General features: G+C 52.6%; 1 protein-coding gene across 1 annotated transcript; it reads left to right on the top strand.

Annotated features, from left to right (window-relative positions):
* Positions 1-872: 872 nt before the first annotated feature.
* On the top strand, positions 873-19,752 carry NCAN (neurocan; the record flags this gene model as incomplete). The annotated part of the gene is made up of 14 exons (XM_082622141.1): positions 873-952; positions 1,834-2,241; positions 4,904-5,078; positions 5,189-5,316; positions 5,869-6,162; positions 7,074-7,670; positions 7,868-9,328; positions 13,635-13,751; positions 14,742-14,855; positions 16,189-16,347; positions 17,483-17,565; positions 18,292-18,436; positions 19,187-19,369; positions 19,622-19,752. Exons 1-14 carry the CDS (start codon positions 880-882, stop codon positions 19,750-19,752), a joined length of 4,068 nt encoding a protein of 1,355 aa, XP_082478267.1. The 5' UTR covers positions 873-879.
* Between the last annotated feature and the right edge of the window lie 1,102 nt (positions 19,753-20,854).

Here is a 20,854-nt window from a genome sequence, read left to right as displayed (position 1 = left end):
GCCTTGCTTACAGGTAGTGCTCGATATTTGTCCACTTTATGCTCATGTGCCACAACCCCTAAAGGAGTCTGGACCCACAACTGGAGTTTCTCTGTGGACCTAGAAGGCATCTTTGCCAGTCAGTATGAATTCAGGGGGAGGATGGGGTGGGCGAGGGCGAGGTCCCTTCCTCCAGCTGGGACTTGGCAGCTCTTCAAAAATCCCAGAAACCAGGAATAGAATCTTGGCGACAACCAAATCCTGGAATTGAAGCTGAGAATCGTGTCAGTCAGCAAACCCAGATTACAGGCTGGCTTGGAGTCCAGTCTGCTGCCAGAACTGGGGACCCCAGGCAGACTAGGACTGGCTGCTGCTCTCTAGGAGCCCCCAGTTTGATTTCGGAGGCTGACTTGAAAAATGGGACTTTGATCTTGGCTATGTTAAAGTCAATAATAATAATAGCAGCTGAAATTTACTCCTTCATGCCAGGCAGTTCTAAGCATTTTATATCTATTGACTATATTGACTCATCTATCCCTTCCAACTACCTCATGTTATCCCCATCTGACCTGCAAAGAAACTGAGGCACAGAGAAGCTAAGCTACTTGCTCAAGGTCACCCAGCACGGAACAGGCAAAAGACAACCCCAGGTTTGATTCCCTCCAGCACCCATGCTCTGATCATAGGACTTCACTGCTCGGATCCTGAAGTCAGTTAGTCCTGGGTTCGGATTCTGGCTCAGCCCTGGCTTGCTGACTGTGTGACCTTGAGTGAAACACTGGCGTCTCTGAGCCCCAGTTTCCAGATCTGTAGAGTGGGAGGAATTGGTCCTTTCATGCCGACTGTCTAGGAGGGTTGTACTCACCCCTTCCTTCCTCTCCATCTTGTTTCAGGTCCAGGATGGGGGCCATGTCTGTCTGGGTCTCAGGCCTCCTGATTCTCCAGATGCTGCTCTTTGTGGCTGGGGAACAGGGTGAGTTGGCTTGTGGAGTGGGAGAGGTTGGGGTCTGGAGAATTGACAAGATGGGGCAGCTTTTTAACTTGAGAGCCTTCTCCTGCTGGTTCTCTGGCTTGGTCTGGAGAATAAAATGAGAATAGATGAAAAAAGTCTTTGAACAGTCAAAAGCGAACAAGACACCTGAGAGGTTATTTTTAGTCATTGCCAGCGGAGGCTGGAGTTTCCCGCCTCTCACTGTTTTGCTGAGATGAGCTGAACAGAGAGAGAAAAAAAGAGGGAGAGAGAATAGTATGAAGATTGATTAGTGATGCCTGCCATGGGTGGGACAATAGAAATAAAGGTCTGTGTGCCTCTCCCTGGCATCTCCCCAGTAGCAGTCAAAAGCCCAGACTTTAGAAATGCCTCCTGATTTGCTCTGTGGCCTTACGCAATTATAATGATGTATCTGAGCCTCAATTTCCTCAACTCCCCCAAAAGAGGATGAGACATGGCTACCTCTGCAGATGGTTATGAAAATCAAATGAGCTGATTGCTATTTATAAAGTGCCTGTTATATAGAAGGTACTCCACAAACACTGTTTCTCTTCCAATGGCTGCCTATCGCTTAACTTTTGGGGAAACCATGGCTCAGAGCAGAATAGTGACTTTCCCATGGACACATAGTGAGTCAGTGACAGTGAGAGTTAAATCCCTGGCCTCCAGGGTCTGGACTTTGAGAGGAGGCAGAACTATGAAGGGATTCGACCCCATTACCCCTCTTCTGCTCACAGACTGGGTTGCAGATCACAGATCTGTGTATGGCATTGTGATGTTGTGTAGACAACCTAACCTCTCTGGCCTCAGTCAGAGGGTCCTTGCCTCTCAGTCAGGCCCTCTCTCCACCTTCTCCACCCCAGGCACACAGGACGCCACTGCTGCTGCCACTGCCGAGAAGGGGCTCCACATGCAGAAGGTGGGGTCTGGGTCGGTGCGGGCTGCGCTGGCAGAGCTGGTGGCCCTGCCCTGTCTCTTCACCCTGTGGCCACGGCCAGGTGCAGCCCGAGAAGCCCCTCGGATCAAGTGGACCAAGGTGCGGACTGCATCAGGCCAACGGCAGGACTTGCCCATCCTAGTGGCCAAGGACAACGTGGTTCGAGTGGCCAAGGGCTGGCAGGGACGCGTGTCACTACCTGCCTACCCCCGGCACCGGGTCAACGCCACGTTGCTACTGGGGCCACTGAGGGCCAGCGACTCTGGGCTCTACCGCTGCCAGGTGGTGAGGGGCATCGAGGATGAGCAGGACCTGGTGCCCCTGGAAGTGACGGGTCAGTTGGGGGAAGGGGAGGGGCCAAGGCTGGGATGGGGAAGCCCATCCACTGAATGTCACCTTAGAAATTACTCCCTGGGGAATTCCCTGATGGTCCAGTGGTTAGGACTCTGCACTTTTACTGCCGAGGGCCCAGGTTCGATCCCTGGTCAAGGAGCTAAGATCCCACAGGCAAAAAAAAAAAAAAAAAAAAAGAAAAGAAAAGGAAAAGAAATCACTCCCTGAACAGTGATTTGCTTTCAGTTCTTCTGATAAAGTCAGGAAGAAAGTCTCCATGGATATGCCTCTCTCTTTAACATCTCTCTCTTTCTCTTTTTTTTTTTGCGGTATGCGGGCCTCTCACTGTTGTGGCCTCTCCCGTTGCGGAGCACAGGCTCCGGACGCGCAGGCTCAGCGGCCATGGCTCACGGGCCCAGCCGCTCCGCGGCATGTGGGATCTTCCCGGACCGGGGCATGAACCCGTGTCCCCTGCATCGGCAGGGAGACTCTCAACCACTGCGCCACCAGGGAAACCCTCTCCTTCTCTTTTAGCTAAGAGAGAGCAGCCTCTGGCTGTCTCTTATGGACCACAGCATTTCATAGGATTTCATAACCTTGTTTTAAGTCCATTTCATGGTTACCTACTTTCACATAAGGCAAAGGATATTGGCTTTCTATTTAAAATAGGAATACAAATTTCCTTTTAAAATAAATGCACGTTTTTAAAAAGTGAAGTTCTTTTTAAAAAGTGGATTGAAAATATAAAGTAAATAAGTCATCAATGTAACCAATTCCTATATTAAATTGTTTTGGTTGAAATAGTCAGTGTAGTTTCTGTTTTCTTAACCAATCAAGATGAACAAGGCAAAAAAAAATTTTTTTAATTATTAAAGCAAAGTCCTAGGACAGGGCATGGCACACAGAAGATGATCAATTGATATTTGACGAATGAATCAATGAATGGATTTGTGGGGTTTTCTGGCTGTGTTTTGGGTCTTCATTGCTGCGCGTGGACTCTCTCTAGTTGCAGCAAGTGGGGGCTACTCTTAGTTGCGGTGTGCGGGCTTCTCATTGCGGTGGCCTCTCTTGTGGCAGAGCATGTGCTCCAGTAGTTGTGCCCGTGGGCTCAGTAGTTGTGGCTTGCAGGCTCCAGAGCACAGGCTCAGTAGTTGTGGCGCACGGGCTTAGTTGCTCCAAGGCATGTGGGATCTTCCTGCACCAGGGCTTGAACCCGTGTCCCCTGCATTGGCAGGCGTATTCTTAACCACTGCACCACCAGGGAAGCCCAATGAATGGATTGTTGTGTGGAGAATATCCTGTGGACTCCTACTGGGAAGTCAATTTCCCTTAACCTGTGTTGGCCATGAGCAAAGTCCCTGCACCATCTGTTCTGGAGCACAGTCTTTCCCCAGCCAACAGTGTCTCACTGCATATTTTATGGGGTCAACCCAATCATCCCCTTTCCAAGGCCTTGTTCTCAAAACTGATAAACCTCAAAGAAAATTGATAAGTGGTGAAAGAAGAGAATTCCACCTCGGTTTGGTTAGTTCGTTCATTCAGCCAAACATTTATTGAGCAGCTACCACATGCCAGCCTGGTGCTGCAGACATAGCCATGAGTGAGACACAGATGCTGCCTTCTGGGAGCTCTCAGCTTGATAAAATGGAGCAAAATGTTTAATACCTTTGTTTTGCTCAGCCATTTCTCTCATCCCTAAATCAGAATTTGAGTCACAGTGAGCTTATTGATGCTTCATGTCCTGGCTTACATGTCACCTCCTCCAGGAAGCCTCCGGTGACTCCATTTCTAAGCTGGGCAAGAACCACATTTGGGGGCTTCCCTGGTGGTGCAGTGGTTAAGAATCTGCCTGCCAATGCAGGGGACACGGTTTTGAGCCCTGGTCTGGGAAAATCCCACATGCCGCAGAGCAACTAAGCCTGTGTGCTACAACTACTGATCCTGTGCTCTAGACCCCACGTGCCACAACTACTGAAGCCTGCGCACCTAGAGCCCATGCTCCACAACAACAGAAGCCACCGCAATGAGAAGCCCGCGCGCAGCAACGAAGACCCAATGCAGCCAAAAATAAATAAATATATATATATATTTTTTAAAAACCCACATTTGATCACCCATTGCTGCCTTTGCTTCTCCTATGTATGCATGTACTTAATTCCTAAAAGGCAGAATCTCTCACTCTTCTCCATGCCTCCTGTCACCTCCAGAGCCTAACCCTAGGCATGAAGAGTGCTATCTTTGGAGTCAGATCTTTCTGGATATAACTTCTGGCTCTCCCTCATACAGGTTATGTGGCCTTAGACCTGTCCCTCAACCTTTCTGAGCCTTAGTTTGCTCCTCTGGAAATGGGGATAATCATAGGGTTGTTGTAAGATTTCAATGAGATAATGCTTATAAATGCTTTTTACATAGCAAATATTTAACAAATTCTAGCCCTTTATGGCCATTGCTATCATTTCCTCGTCTGTAAAATGGGGGCATATCAGTCTCACTCCCCATCATCACCCTAGCACTATGTCTGTTGCTGAGTGAACAGACATGGTACAGGGCAGTGTAGGGCAGCAGGTCTGTTATTACCAGACTTGGGGGGGGGTAGCATTCTGCAAGAGCGAGGTCTGTTCTTGAAGATTACAGCATAAATCATCCTGGATGTTTCCCCATAGGTGTTGTGTTTCACTACCGAGCAGCCCAGGATCGCTACTCGCTGACCTTCGCTGAGGCCCAGGAGGCCTGCCGTCTCAACTCGGCCACCATTGCAGCCCCGCGGCACCTGCAGGCTGCCTTCGAGGATGGCTTTGACAACTGTGACGCCGGGTGGCTCTCTGACCGCACTGTTCGGTGAGGGGGTACACAGGGTAGGGAGATGGAGAGCTAGCCCCTGGAGAAAGATGGTCCTTGGGGGCCGCAGGAGCACACATCTGAGAGGGACCCCCACCTTGTCTTGTCAGGTATCCTATCACCCAGTCCCGTCCTGGTTGCTATGGTGACCGTAGCAGCCTTCCAGGGGTGAGGAACTATGGGAGGCGAGACCCACGGGAACTCTACGATGTGTATTGCTTTGCCCGTGAGCTGGGGGGTAAGTCTGGGCCTGGCAGAACACCCCCTTCCCTGAGCCCCATTACCCTCCCTAACCCCCATCCTTCCCTAAGTCCTTCCTAGCTCTCCTAAGTTTCATCCCTCTCTAAACCTGCAGCCAAGAGCTGAGCCCACCGGTTCCCTGAACCTTCCTCCACTCCTTGAGCCCCTCTCCTTCTCTGTGCCCCTTCCCTCTCTCTGAGCCTCTTTCCTCTGAGGCCTTGTCCCCTTCTCTGAGTCTCTCCCCCTTCCTGCCCCCCCTCCCTCTTCCTACTTCCCTCCTCACTGAGCCCGCCTCACCAAGGCCCTCCCTCTCTCTGAAGCTCAACTCGTTAAGGGGCCTGAGTTACCTCACTTGAAAAAGAAAGTGAAGCCCCCTCTTAGCACTGCATGAGAGGTAACGACAGTGATGTTCTGGCGATGGGGGCACGCAGCTGCGGCTGCCACAACCCACATCCAGCCAGATCAGGGCTATTTGTGGTGGGACCCCCTTCCCGGGCTCCGTGGGAAGGTTCTTGGGGCCCCACTGACCTTCCCCCGCGCCTTCCCGCAGGCGAGGTCTTCTACGTAGGCCTGGCCCGCCGCCTGACACTGGCCGGCGCGCGTGCCCAGTGCCGCCGCCAGGGCGCCGTGCTGGCCTCGGTAGGACAGCTGCACCTGGCCTGGCATGAGGGCCTGGACCAGTGCGACCCGGGCTGGCTGGCCGACGGCAGCGTGCGCTACCCGATCCAGACGCCGCGCCGACGCTGCGGGGGCCCAGTCCCGGGCGTGCGCACCGTCTATAGCTTCGCCAACCGCACCGGCTTCCCGGCGCCGGGAGAGCGATACGACGCCTACTGCTTCCGAGGTGCGCGTGAGGCCACGCCCCTTGAGTGTGCGTCCCCGGGTGGCCACGCCCCAAGGGCATGCACCTTGATAACCGGCCGCGCCCCCGGGAGCTTTGCTTTCTAGTAGAGGTGGAGGCTAGGCAGGGGAGAGACACAAGAAAACTTGCTCCGCGGTGAGCCACGCCCCGAGGGAAAGGTCATACCCCTGAGACAAGCTTACCGTAGGAGCTCCGCCTTAGAGGAGGAAGAGCCCCAGAGAAGACCAAGCTCTGGGGGGAAGTCCTGTTTAGTGGGTGGGCTATGTCTCCTGAGATGTCTGAGAGACACGCCCCTGGATGGAGCAGTTCTCACCTGGAAACTTGCCTATGAGCACCCGCTGGGGAGGAAGTGATGCCTCAACTAGCCATAACCCCTGAGCAAGGCCACACCCCCAGGGATGGGACCAGGGATGGGGCCACACCCTCAGAAGCTGAAAACCTCAAGTCCAAGGAGCTGAGTCTTATGTGTAAGCGGCGGGGGGGGGGGGGGGGGCGGGCGGGGGCGGGGAAATCTCTTCGTTGGAAGGCCATGCCCATTAGGCGCTTTCCCTTCCGCGGGAGGAGCCATGGCCTAGGTCTGACCTGCCCACGTGAGAGCTGGCCACTGCCTGAGCTTCACCCACCAGCCAAGCTGTCTCTTTACCCTTTACTGTGACCAGTTGACTCTGACCTTGACAGTGGACCCCAGCCTGAACAGTGAGGATGATAACTTTGCGCCTCGGTTTCTCAGTCAGGGGGCATCTCAGAAACAACCCAGAGAGACAGAGGGGTGCAGAGAGACAAAGATACATAGAAGGTCTCTGCTGTAGCATGCTGGAATGTGGGTAGACTTCAGGCAGAACTTCCCAGCCAGCCCCTGGGCCTAACACAACCTCTTCTGCTTTTTCCCATAGCTCATCACCCTACATCACAACATGGAAACCCAGAGACCCTGTCGTCTGGGGATGAGGGGGAGATTCTGTCAGCAGAAGGGCCCCCCACCCAAGAACTGGAGTCCAGCCTGGAGGAGGAGGAGGTAGTCACCCCAGACTTCCAGGAGCCTCTGGTGTCCAGTGGGGAAGAAGAGCCTCTGATCTTGGCAGAGAAGCAGGAGTCTCGAGAGACCCCCAGTCCTGCCACTGGGGGCCTCACACTAGCCTCAAGTCCTGCTCTGGAGGCTGAGGAGGTGTGGCTGAGCACGGTGTCCCCCGCCCCCAGCAACATGGAGGCAGGCACTGTGGTGGGCATGCACACAGAGGCAACCCCAGCCAGCCCCATGCCCAGGAGGAGGGGGCGCTTTAAAGGGTTGAACGGGCGCCACTTCCAGCAACAGGAACCCCAGCGAGGGCTGAAGGGGGTGCTCCAGGCCAGCGTCCAGCCCCCCACCCCAGAGGTTGCTGGGAATTACGTGGAGCCTCCCCTGGCCACAGGAGCCACTGATGCCTTGGGGAGTGGCCGGAGCCAAAGCCCCTGGGCTGTGCTGACCAATGAGGTGGATGTGCCTGGAGCTGGTGAGTGGGGTCCAAGGGGGAGATGGGACCTGCCTGGGGATGTAAGGGGGACAGGGGAGGAGGCTCTGAATCACACTTGGGTCCCCTGGCCTCACCAAGCCTCAGAAGACCCCTCTTCCTCAGGCCTGGAGCCAAGGAGACAATCAGCAGAAGAAGCTGCTGAGAGATAATTATAATTACTGTTGATATTGTTTCAGGTTCCCCTGGTGGCAGGAGCCCCCCAGAGCCCTGGCTGTGGCCCCCAACCATGGTCCCACCCATCACCCTTGGCCTGGAACTAGAGGAAGCCAAGGGCCCCAGTGTGAGGCCAGCCACCCCCGACCTGCCCTGGTCCTCCTCGGAGGCCACTACCTTGGCTCCCAACCCCTTGAAGGGCCCCAGCACTGCCCGCTGGGAGGCTTCTCCCACAGTCATTTCTCCAGACCTCCCTGTCATGGCCATGATTCGTGCCCCCAAACTGTGGCTCCTGTCACACCCTACGCCCCTCCCCACCGATGCCAGTGAGGTAAAGGGGTATAGTGAAGCCATGGCCGCTGCCCCACCCTCCCCTGCCTCAGAGATCGAGGCCAGCCCCCAGGATCCCATCCATCCAGAAGTGTATTCCCTGCCCTCCTCCTCGGGCCTGATGGGACAAGGTGGAGAGGCCACATCCCTGACACTCAGCAGCCATGGAGAAGGAAGTCCTACAGCTCCTTTGCAGGCAGCCACAGACACACAAGCTGGAGCTGGTCCTAACTCCTTCAGAGCAGACTTCGGAAAAATTGGGGGGACCAGCCCTACTGGGCTCAGCAAAGCTGAGCACCCCAGATCCAACCCACAGGCTTTTGTGGATGGCAATGTGGTGGCAGCCATCACTCCCACTGAGACTGCCACTGAGCCCATGGGAACCAGAGGCATCTTGGGGTCTGAGGCTGGGGTCTTCAACACAGCAGAGACCCCCACTTCCAGCTTGCAGGCCAACATGGATGAGGCACAGGGCATGTGGCCGTCACTGCACAGTGAAGGGCTAGACCCCCATTCCCCATCTGCACCCTTGGGGGTCCCTGGGGTCTCCTTGATGCCCAAGGTCACCCCGCGTTTGGAGCCTTCGGCTACTACAGATGGAGGAGCCACAGTGGGTCCCATGAATTCCATGGCCACACTAGACACCAGCGGTGCTGGTGGGAATTGGGAACGTGGATCCCACGTGGTTGAGGGAGCTGAAAGCCCCACCTTGAGCCCTCAAATGGCTGTGGATACAAGTGTGGTGATGTCCCTCATGTCCCTGGACCTGGAGGACAAGGTTGGGGTCCTGGCCATGTCCACAATGGCCTCCTCAAGCTCCCAACCCCATCCAGAGCCGGAGGGCCAGATGGTGACCCAGGGCACCCTGAGAGGCTTGGAGCCTCCACATGAGGGCAGCCCCTCAGGGGAGCCTGCTCTTCCTCCTTGGACACCGACAGCAGCCAGCAAGGACAAGCCCATTTCAGTTTCCTCGGGGGAGCCTATAGTGCCGTGGGACTCCCCCAGCACCCTGCTGCCTGCCTCCCTGGGCCCAGAGGAGATTGATCTGGAGGTCCTGGCGGGGAGCCCAGGTGTGGAGAGCTTCTGGGCAGAGGCAGCAAGTGGAGAAGAGCCAGCCCTGCCAGGAACCCCTGCAAATGGGAGTGCAGAGGAGGGTGAGTTGGAAGCTCGTGGTCTCATCCAGGTCACTGTGTTTGTGCTCAGGAACCAGGGGCTGGGGTAGGCCAGAGCTGGGAGGAAGGATTGTTCTTGGGTGCCTGGGAAAGTTTCTAGCAGGGGATGATATTGAATGTGGGAGTTCATTAGGCAGAGTTGAATTACAGAAAGTGTGTTCCTGGCAGAGGCACTAGCCTGGGCAAAGGCCAGGAGGTGAAGTTACGTTTGATGTGTTTTTATGCACAGCGAGTAATGAGGCGATGATGAGGTGTTGGGCGGAGTTTGGTTTTGGGGATGAGTACAGTCAGCAAATCATGTTCATGACCACTCTCAGCTGACAGTGTTGTGTGATGCTGGGGTCCTGCCTTCAGCGATGCCTCAGTCTGGGGAAGACAGAGCTGGTTACAGGCAACCCCCCTGGGGTGGGGCCGGAGGGAGGAGGCATGGCAGGGAGGCCTTCCTGGACAAGTGTTGAATTGCAGCTGGAATTCAGTGGTGCAAAACGTGGGGGACCTCAAGCCACAGGTAAAGTGGGTGCTGGGAAGGGGTGGGAGTGGTGGGCATTACCCCCATTTTGTAGACAGCAAACTGAGGCTCAGGGAGGTATGTCACTACCAGCTAGTCAGTGGTCAAACCTCAACTGGTACCCAAATCCACATGTGCCTTGGTTGCTGTATGCCCAGCGGAGTCCAGAGAAAGCCATCACCCTGTTCTCCTGGGGCCAGGTCTGCCCATAACTCAGCCTGCAAATTGCAGGCCTTTATTTTTTAGGTCCTGCCATATTGAGCTATTCTTTCGGTCAAGTGAGCGTAAGAAAAAAAAAAAACGAAGAAGAAGCAGCTAATTAAAAGTCACACTTTTTCTGAGTTGCAAAACACTCTTATTAACACGATTGGTTTTACAATCAATCAATAACACTTGCTCCTTTTTTTTTTTTTTTTTTTTGCGGTATGCGGGCCTCTCACTGTTGTGGCCTCTCCCGTTGCGGAGCACAGGCTCCGGACGCGCAAGCTCAGCGGCCATGGCTCACGGGCCCAGCCGCTCCATGGCACATGGGATCTTCCCGGACCGGGGCACGAACCCGTGTCCCCTGCATCGGCAGGCGGACTCTCGACCACTGCGCCACCAGGGAAGCCCCACTTGCTCCTTTTTTTGAAGGCAAAGTGTCGTGGTGATGGAAACAGCGGATGAAGGGTTTCATCACCCACCCTGTCATCTCTGGGTTGTGTCTGGGGCTGCATCGTCTTTTTTTAGATGCCCAGAAGGCAGGTGGACCCTGGGCAGGGGCACTTGCATCAATAAAGGCTTATGCTTATTGGTGACTGCCTTTGTGCTTGGGTTGGTCTGAGCACTTTAGTGGAATCATCTTGGTTAATCTTTTTAATGTCCTGAGGAACAAGTTCTAGTACGATCCTAACTTTACAGATGGGGATACTGAGGCACAGGGAAGTCAAGTGACTTGTGCAGAGTCATGCAGCTGAGGAGTGTCAAGGATAATGTTTGAATCCAGGCTGTCTGACAACAGTCTCTGTCTCAATCACTGGGCTCTAAGATGCTTATTTCATTGACATAAAACAAAACAAAATGCCCTGAGGTCTTGGGGAGGGGGTAAGCTTGCCCAAGGCCAAAGGAACAAGAGAAGGAGTGGTCAGGTGGGAGGGAAACCACGAAGAAGTGTGCTAAGGAAAGTGTGTTGAAAGGAGCCCCCAGGGCCACGGCTGGATCTGTCTTGGACTTTGTTGGTTTTTCGGCTCCAGACTCAAGCCATGAGCAGCCGGGGTGGAGGGAGGCAGCCAGTGCTGGGGGAGACCTGGGCGCCTACTCACCTACTGCTTGCAGCAGAAATGCTAATGAAGCCAAAAATAAATGCAGCACCAGCAAGCGACTGAGTCACCGCCAGTCTGTGGGCAGGTGTCAGCAGCTCGGGGCACCTGGTGGGGCTTACACGTCCTGGCGCCTGGCAGCCCCACGCATGTGCCCGCACGTGCCAGGGTGGCACCAGGCACAGAAATAGCCACAGGCCTCTCTGGCCACCCGTGGTGGTACACGCCACTGCCCCAGGGACCGGCTTCAGTCACTGCGGGCAGGCCAGCAGCTACCTTTATGCAGTTAGCAAGCAACTATTGAGTGCTTGCTGTATTCCAGGCACCATGTTGAGACCGAGTCCCTTGTTCTCTGGAAGCTGACATTCTAGAACAATGCTCTAGAACTTTCCCAGTGATGGAAATGTTCTCGAGCTATGCAGTCTAATACAATAGCAACGAGCCATTGGTGGCTACTGAGCACTTGAAATGTGGCTAGTGTGACTGAGGAACTGCGTTTTAACTTTTATTCCATTTTAATTAATTTAAACTTAAATAGCTGTGCGTGGCTGCATGTGGAACATCACAGCTCTGGGGGGAGGCATGGATAAGAAATGATGGTCCTAATAAATTATATTGGAGGTTAGAAAGTAATAAATATAAAAGAGAAAAGTAAAGCAAGGGATGAGGGATGCCAGTGGGTGGGTTTTGGTTTTGGAAGGGGGGTTAGGATGAATTTGAGCAAGCCTGAAGGAGGTGAGAGAGGAGCCATGCAGAGATCTAGGGGAAAAGCAGTTCAGGCAGACGGAATAGCTTGTACAAAGGCCCTGAGGCTGGACCGTGTTTGGTGTGTAGGAGGAACAGTAGGGTCAGTGTGGCTGGAGCGGAGTAAGTGAAGGAGGGAGAGGAGGATCAGGCAGGGAGATATTGGGGAAGACTGCACCAGGCCCTGTGGGCTGAGGTAAGGATTTTGGCTTTTCCTATGAGGGCAATGGGGAGCCATGGAGGAGTCTAGGCAGAGGAGGGATAATGTTTGAATCCAGGATAATGTTTGAATCCAGGCTGTCTGACAACAGTCTCTGTCTCAATCACTGGGCTCTAAGATGCTTATTTCATTGACATAAAACAAAACAAAATGCCCTGAGGTCTTGGGGAGGGGGTAAGCTTGCCCAAGGCCAAAGGAACTAGAGAAGGAGTGGTCAGGTGGTTTGGTTTTGGAAGGGGGGTTAGGATGAGCAAGCCTGAAGGAGGTGAGAGAGGAGCCATGCAGAGATGGCAGCTGTGGGGAGAGCAACCTGTTAAGGGTGAAGGCAGAGTCCAGAAGATCAGGGAGGAGGTAACTGCTTGTCATCGTCTCAGTTTCTTGTCGGCCTCCAGACCAGGACAAAACAGAAACAAATTCTAGGTTTTAGGGCCTGGAGAGAGGGCCTTAAACTGGGCTTCCAGAGCCCCGTAGGCCAGTCTTGGCTCTTGTACTGTCCTGCTGAGTGGCTTTGAGCTAGGCCCTGCTCTTCTCTGGGTCTCATTTCTGGTATCTTGCAGTGGAAGGGTTGACACTGTCCTGACAAGGGATAGGGGTCATCTGGGGTACATGGGGGTTCTTGCTCTGCCCCTCCAAGACTCCAGGGTGGTCCAGAGACCACCCACCAAGGCCTCTGAGCCCCTGAGATGGGGAGGGGTGACACTCCTGCCTCCAGGGAAACCCAGCTGAGGAATGAGAGAGGTGGACAGGGCCTCACATTCAACTCCCCCTGGATGCCCTGTCCGTGTTAAGCAATGTTGAGACCCCTCAAGAGGCCCCAGGCTGATATACAGAGAACCAGTCATGGCATTATGGTCAGGACTGGGAGAGCAGGATGAGCTGTTTTTATTTTCATTTTGTAAATGAGGCAACTGAAATTCACAGAAGTAATTTGCCCAGGGTTCCCTAGTGAGTGGCAGAGGCAGGAATTGAACCAGCCTCTCTGACTGCACAGCCTATGGTTATTACTGCTATAATCCACCACTTCTCCACACTGTAACCACTGAGGTTGCATCAGAAGAGGTTGAGCCACAAGGATGAAGGAAGTGATGGTTCCCACTGGTCCCAGTGCCGTTCATACCCCATCTAGAACCTATGTCCACTTCTTTGCTCCAAAGTATGAGAAGCACAATGACCAGTGGGTATTTCTAGAAAAATGGGGATAAGTCAAGGAGGACACTTAAACCATGTTCTATGAGAAGACTTCCTAAGAGAAGCTGCAGGAATCCCATTCTAGTTCAGTCCAGGGAAGGACTTTGCCATAGCCAGGGCATCCCACAGGTGCTTTGGCCAGTTCCTGGAAAGAGTAAGCTCATCACAGGGGCATGTGAGAGGAAGTTGGCAATCAGTTATTGGGAAGTTATAGAGGCGACTCCACAGAGAGGGGTGGAACGAGAGGGCCTTTAGGGGTCTGAGGTCTGGATTCCCTGGGAGGCAGACTTGGTGGTCTGACTCCTTCCCGTACTCCTGTCCATCCTGCAGGTCCCTCGGATCCCTGTGAGAACAACCCTTGCCTGCATGGGGGCACCTGTAAAGCCAATGGCACCATGTATGGCTGTAGCTGTGACCAGGGCTTTGCTGGAGAGAACTGTGAGATCGGTGAGTACCCCAGACTCAGGATCTGATCACAGACTTGTCTGACTCAGAGCCCTAGGGTCTATCCCAGCAGCCATCCCCATGAGGATCAGGGATCACAAAATGCTGGCTTCAGATGCTCCCTTCCCCTCCCTCACCCTTTGGCTCCAGTAAATCAGCCTCAGCAACAACCGTCTGAGGTTTCATCCTCAGGGCTGAGGCTCTGGTGTGTTGCCTCCCATTACTACCAGGCAGCGGTGGGGAAGGGGAAGACAAAAGGATGGTAAGGCTCAGACTCCCACCAGCAAAGGGCCCCAGGGGGTCGCCTACTCTCTCCTGGGTGGGCAGGGGTATAGGCACCACCACCAGAACTGTTGGAAGCTAGCCCCAAAGCCCAACACAAGACATATGACAAATTATGAAATTATAACAATAATTATAAATGATATAATTTCTTGAGCTCTTCCATTTACTCTACTCACAACCACCGCTGTGGAGGTGCTATTATTATCACCACTTGGCAAAAAAAAAGAAACTGAGTCTTAGAGAGGGCAAGTGACTTGCCTGGCATCGTACATGCCTCAGGCACTATCTACACAGGGATTGGGAGAAGAGGTGCTCAACTGATTGCTCCCTGTACCTACAAACAACTTCGTGATTCTGTGCAATTCTTGTAAATGCTCCACGTTCTGAAGACCCTTCAGCTTCAACATTCTATGGGTCTGTTTGCCAGACACACCTTCACTGTTCTGGAGTCAGGCGGAACGTCCTGCACACTCTGGCTTTCAGCCAGCCCAGTGTCATCTCCTCTCATTGATGCTAATTCACATCAGTTGTGTGAGGTTCCACCCCCTTGACCTCCAGAGTCATTGGGCCATCAGTGCAGACCACCGCTGTTGTACTCAGGTCTGGGATAGATGGTAGGGTTATGACTGCATCTTCTGCCTGGTTCTCCATGGGGACTGGGAGCCACGGGGAGGCTGGCCTCTGACTTAGCCCCACCTTCCTCTCCAGATATAGATGACTGCATCTCCAGCCCCTGTGAGAATGGAGGCACCTGCATTGACGAGGTCAATGCCTTCGTCTGCCTTTGCCTCCCCAGCTACGGGGGCAGCCTCTGTGAGAAAGGTGAGTCTCTGCCAAGACCCCAGAAACAGCACCAGGAGCAGGGTTGGGTGCTGGACCACAAGCTTCCCACACATGGAGCTCCAGGTCTCTGCCTCTGGTTCCATGGCCGTGAATCAGACAGGCAGGAGGCGAATAATTTTCTTGAGATAAAATTCACATAACATAGAATTAACCTTTTTAGAGTGTACAATTCAGTGGCATTCAGTACATTCACAATGTTGTGCAACCACCACTTCTAGCTAGTTCCAAGACATTTTCATCAGCCCCAAAGGCAATCCTGTCCCCATTAGGCATCACTCCCCATTCCTCCCCTCCAGCCCCTGGCAACCACTAATCTACTTTCTGTTTCTATGGATTTGCCTATTTTATATGTTTCATATAAATGTAGTCATACGCTGTGTATCTTTTTGTATCTGGCTTCTTTCACTCAGCATGATGTTTTTCAGGGTTCATCCACATTGTAGCACGTGTCAGTGTCATTCCTTTTTATGGCTGAATCGTATTCCATTGGATGGGCCACATTTTGTTTATCCATTCATCACTTGATGGACCTTTGGGTTGTTTCCCCCTTGTGGCTAATGTGAATAGTGCTACTATGAATGTTCATGTACACGTTTTTGTTTCAATACCTGTTTTCCATTCTTTTTGTTTTTTCCCCATTCTTTTTGGTGTACCCAGGAGTAGAATGGCTGGGTCATATGGTAATTCCATGTTTAACTTTTTGAGGAGCTGCCAGACTGTTTTCTACAGGGGCTACACCATTTTACATTCCCACCAGCAATGCAAGAGGGTTCCAATTTCTCCATATCCTTGCCAGCGCTTATTATTTTCCTTTAAAAACAATTATAGCCATCCTAGTGGGTATGAGGTGGTATCCCATTGTGATTCTGATTTGTTTTTCCTAATGATTCACGTTGTTGAGCATCTTTTCATGTGCTTGTTGGCCATTTGTATATCTTTTTGGGAGAAACGTCTATTTGAGTTTTTTCCCAGGAGGGAAATTTTAGGCCTTCCTGAGACCATTTCCTGAGGTCCCAGGATGCGGCCAGATCAGAGAATGAGACATTAGAGTTGGGATAAGAGGGGATGGGTGTAATGATCTTCCAGTTGAATCTCTTCCTGCAACAGAGAAAAGAAGTGAATATGGGAAGAGGGAGGTGAAAAGGTGGGGGGACAGAGTGGGGTCTGGGGGATGGGCCCAGAGAGAGGGTTGATTTAGCCCCACAGTGACCTTGGATTGGGCCCTCTCTCTGGTGGGCTGGTGTGCTCATGGCTGGCAAGGCAGGCCTCGGCTTGAGGCCAGCCCCCTTCATGCTCCCTTTCCACCTCCCAGACACAGAGGGCTGTGACCATGGCTGGCACAAGTTTCAGGGCCACTGCTACCGCTACTTCGCCCATCGGCGGGCATGGGAGGATGCCGAGAGGGACTGCCGCCGTCGAGCCGGCCACCTGACCAGCATCCACTCACCCGAAGAACACGGCTTCATTAACAGTAGGGGCTCTGGGGTGGGCAGGGGTGGCCTTTACAGTCCCTTTGTCATGGGATCCCCCCAGGGTCCTGAAGACGCTACCTTTCTGAAGCTATGTTCATTAATGCAAGCCCTGACCACTTATTAATTCAAGTGTCTATTTATTCACTTGTCGGTTCATTCATTCACTTCATTCATTCTCCGACTATTTACTGAGCACCTGCTATGTGCCAGGCACTGTTCCAGGCACAGAGACACACATTGTCCTGTCCTTAGGGAGTGACGTTCTTGAAGAGGATATAGTCAAACAAGTAAATATCTAATTAAATAAGTCTATCCTAAAATTTAGCTGTTTCTCAGGGCACTGATGACAGTTAAAACAGGGCCAGGGGACAGAGGGTGACAGAGAAGCATCTGTGGTGCAGGGGATGAAATGAAGGAGGAGCAGAGATTTAGAGAAAGAGGGGTGTCCCATAAACTAAATCCAGCATTTATTGATTTACTCATTATTCCTTCTGCCCTTTTTCGTCCGTTTATTTATTCACATTTTCCCCATCCCATCCCCTGTTAATTCTTTAATTTGTTCATTCCCTGGTTCACTGGCTTTTTTCCTCTATGTAATCAAACACACATGCATCCAGCTGCTTCCTCCCTCCTCAGTGACTGACTGGCTCATTTAGATTCACCTGCCTGCCCTGTCCAGCCTTGCTCGCTGGCTCTCTTAGCCCCTACTCTCTCATTTCTGCAAAGATCTGACTTGTCTTTATTGTTTCCTCTGGCCTTTTGTTTAAGCCACAAATTGTGACAAGGCCAGGAGCCAAATTCCAGCCCTTTCCATGCCCCAACCCCACTCCCCAAGTATGAGGGCAGCCAGAGCCTCAGCCTGCTAGGGAATGGGGAGATGTGGCCTCCAGCCCATGCCCCCCAGGCTGGCAGAGGGGCTGGGGTCCTCCCCTCCAGCTCAAACCCAAAACTGGGGGAGGGGCTCTGGGAAACCCCCCCCCATTCTCATCTTCATCCACTTCCCCTTCTAGCCCAACTTCAGGCTGGGGAGGGGGCTGAGTCTCCCCTCCCACACCCCCCACCTGACCTCCAGCCAGCAACCTAGGCTGGGGGAGGTGTAAGTACCCAGCCCTCACGACACCCCACACCCCACAGGTTTTGGGCGTGAAAACACGTGGATCGGCCTAAACGACAGGATCGTGGAGAGGGATTTCCAGTGGACGGACAACACGGGGCTGGTGAGTGGTGGCAGCCTGGGGACCTGGGTCCCTGCAGTCAGACTGTTGACTTGGGCCCTGCCTAGAATGGAGAGTTCTGGGTAAGCTGCAATGACCCGGCCCTCTGGCTTCACTTTAGTAAATTTTATATTATATCTTTTTCACCACAATTAGAAAAGAAATCCACCTCCTCTCCTCTGCCATGAGAACTGGCCCCGGCCCACTCTCTGACTACACTCGAACTGGATCAAGCAGCCCCAGCCCTCCTGGCCTCTGTTCTGTTCCTCAGACAGGACAAGCTCAGTCCTGCCTTAGGGCCTTTGCATTAGCTATTCCCTCTGCTTAGAACTCTGTTCCCTGTCTGCGTTGTTCTTATCCTTGAGTCTTCCTTCAGCTCTCCTGTTGCCTCCTCAGGGAAGCTCTCCTGGACTTCCAGTCTGAGGTCACCTTTTGTTCAACTATTTATCTAACAATGAGTGACCCATGTGGAAAACAGACTGTCAGGGAGTGAGCCGGGGCAGGAGGACCAGGGAGGAGGGCACCACAGCCTCGCAGCTAGAGGAGGGTTGACTTGGACTGTAGTGGCAGCCACCCTCAGGGCAGGCAGAACGGTGCTCATTGTAGAGATGGAAACACTGAGTCCATAAGAGTTTGAATGGTCTGGCCAGGGGAATCGCACAGTGCCAGTGCCAGAGCCTGGGACAGGCTGCATGTCCCCTGAGCACCCCCTGCTCCCCATTCTTACAGCAATATGAGAACTGGAGGGAGAACCAGCCCGACAATTTCTTCGCGGGTGGGGAGGACTGTGTGGTGATGGTGTCACATGAGAGTGGGCACTGGAATGATGTTCCCTGCAACTACAACCTCCCCTATGTCTGTAAGAAGGGCACAGGTATGCTGCTACTCTCCCTCCCACCCCTTCTCCCCTGACCTTCCCTCCTACCTATCACTGGTTGGTTGTTTTATTTAAGTTTGTAAATGTAGGAGTCAGTCCAGCCCAGTTTTCACTCTTCAGCACTATGTGAGGGTACCCATTTCCCCCCCACCCTTGCCAACTCTGTGTTATCAAACTTTTTGTTCTTTGTTCATCTAAGTCCTGAAAAACAGTATCTCATTGTTATCATAGTTTGCACATCTTCGGGGATGAGAATAACCAGCTCTTCATATGTTGATAAGCTGTTCATATGTATTTGATTTCCTGTGACCTACCAGTTCATTTCCTTTGCCTAATTTTCTATTGGTTCATTGGTCTTATTGATTTGTAAGAGCTCTTTACATATTAAGGAAACATATATATGTATATGTATATTCTCAAGTCCACCTTTCTTATACTTTTCTTCATTCTTGCTTCTGTTTCTTTGCCAATTTTCATATCCTTTTTTCCATTCATTTGCTCAGATTATTCTTGCCTCCCATCTCCTTCATTCCCATCATGCACAAGAATTAGGGGGTGGGATGTGTCCAGGAGGCTCCTGCCCCTCAGCAGCTCCTGGTCTGGGTGGAGGAGACATTCACTTCTAGCCCTTTGAGGTCACAGCTAGGCAAAAGGTGGGACCTGTTGAGGGTTCATCTCAACAAGAGATGAAACCAGTTCAGCCCCAGTCCCATCCACTTCTTTAACTGGAGGTTCCTCTGTCCCCAGTGCTGTGTGGTCCCCCTCCAGCAGTGGAGAATGCCTTGCCCATCGGTGCCCGCAAGGCCAAGTATAACGTCCACGCCACTGTACGCTACCAGTGCGACGAAGGATTTGCCCAGCACCATGTGGCCATCATCCGATGCCGGAGCAATGGCAAATGGGACCGGCCCCAAATCGTCTGCACCAAACGTAAGTGGCTTCCCCCAGACACCCCAACAAAAGTTTCCAGCTACTTGTAATCTCCAAGTAAGCATCTCATGACTACACACATTGAGCTGGTTGAATGTCTGCCTGATCATATGGCCTTGCAGATAAGTGAGAACTTACTAGCTTGCCTGGTGTTCCCTCCATTTCCCCCTCCCCCGAGGAAGCCTGTCCCATCAGGCCACCCACCTCTCATCAGCTTTTGCCACGTCCCTGTCGTCCCTCGCTTCCCTGCAGCCAGACGATCCCATCGCATGCGGCGGCACCATCACCACCACCACCACCACCACAAGTCGCACAAGGAGCGCAGAAAACACAAGAAGCGCCCAGCAGAGGACTGGGAGAAGGATGAAGGGAATTTCTGCTGAAGACCCAGGCAAAAGAAAGCACAATCCCCTTCCCACACCTCCCCTGGAGCCTTCACCTGGGGAGGCAGAGCCCAGAGAGAAACAAGAGGGTCTGGAAGCCCCTGAGTCCCAAACCACACCCCCCCATACATAACCATTTGTAAAAAGCTCCTCTCTCCTTTTTCTTACATATACGAGGTCCTCCTGGCAGGTGTAGCCATGTGTCCGAAAAGTCAGTTCTAGTCAGACTGAATGAACTCTGGGAGCATCTCCCAGTGGAAGGAAGCACAATCGGCAAAGATCATTCTTTGCACTGGTTTAGTCTTTTGTTGGCAAGGCTGACTGCCAGTTGTGGAAATAAGGCTGTGATAAGGGTGCAAGAATGTGTGTTTGGATTCGCACTAAGGAATTGCTTTTACCACCAGAGATTCAGATTTAGTAAACTGTCAGATCTCCTAAATGCAGGCTGAAGCCTATAGTGAAGGTCACTGGCTTTGGGAGTAGAAAATTACATGGACACACACTGCCTGAACTTGATGACTGCTCTTCCTTCACCTTGGACTTCAGCCTAAGTCAGTCCTTAGTCTTGGTGGATGAACTGAGTGTGGAATTCCTATGTACTGAATTTTAGGAATGTTTTTAGAACAACATCCCTCCGTGCCCTCAGAGTTAGGGGTCAGAATAGTCAGAGAAATTTGTGGGCAGTGAAGGGAAGCTGTATTGCTTGCCCTCCCAGGTCTAGTCCAGTGCTGAGATTTGGTGGTTCTGCATGTGTGGTGTATTTTATACACACACACACACACACACACACACACACACGCGCGCACGCACACACAGATGAGAGGATGTTTAGGGCTCAACGAACCCAGATTTCTTCCCCCTCCATCTCTCAGGGAGACAAAGAACCTCCTTCCTGGGCCAAGGAGGTGCCAAGTTTTCTAGCTCGGTGCCCATATCCATCCCTCAAGCAGACATTGGTAGTGCCCCTGCCATGGGTCCCACCCCTACCCCTACTCTATTCCTGTCTCCTCCATTCATCGCCTGGTGGACTAAAAATGCTTAAAACTTGAAGTAGTGACATCTACCTGCGGTCATGTAGAGAGATGTGCAGCGTTAAAACTGA

The sequence above is a fragment of the Mesoplodon mirus genome (genome assembly GCF_964341445.2).
Source record: "Mesoplodon mirus genome assembly, chromosome: 5".
Lineage (NCBI taxonomy): Eukaryota > Metazoa > Chordata > Mammalia > Artiodactyla > Ziphiidae > Mesoplodon > Mesoplodon mirus.
This window is presented reverse-complemented; position numbering and strand designations above follow the sequence as displayed.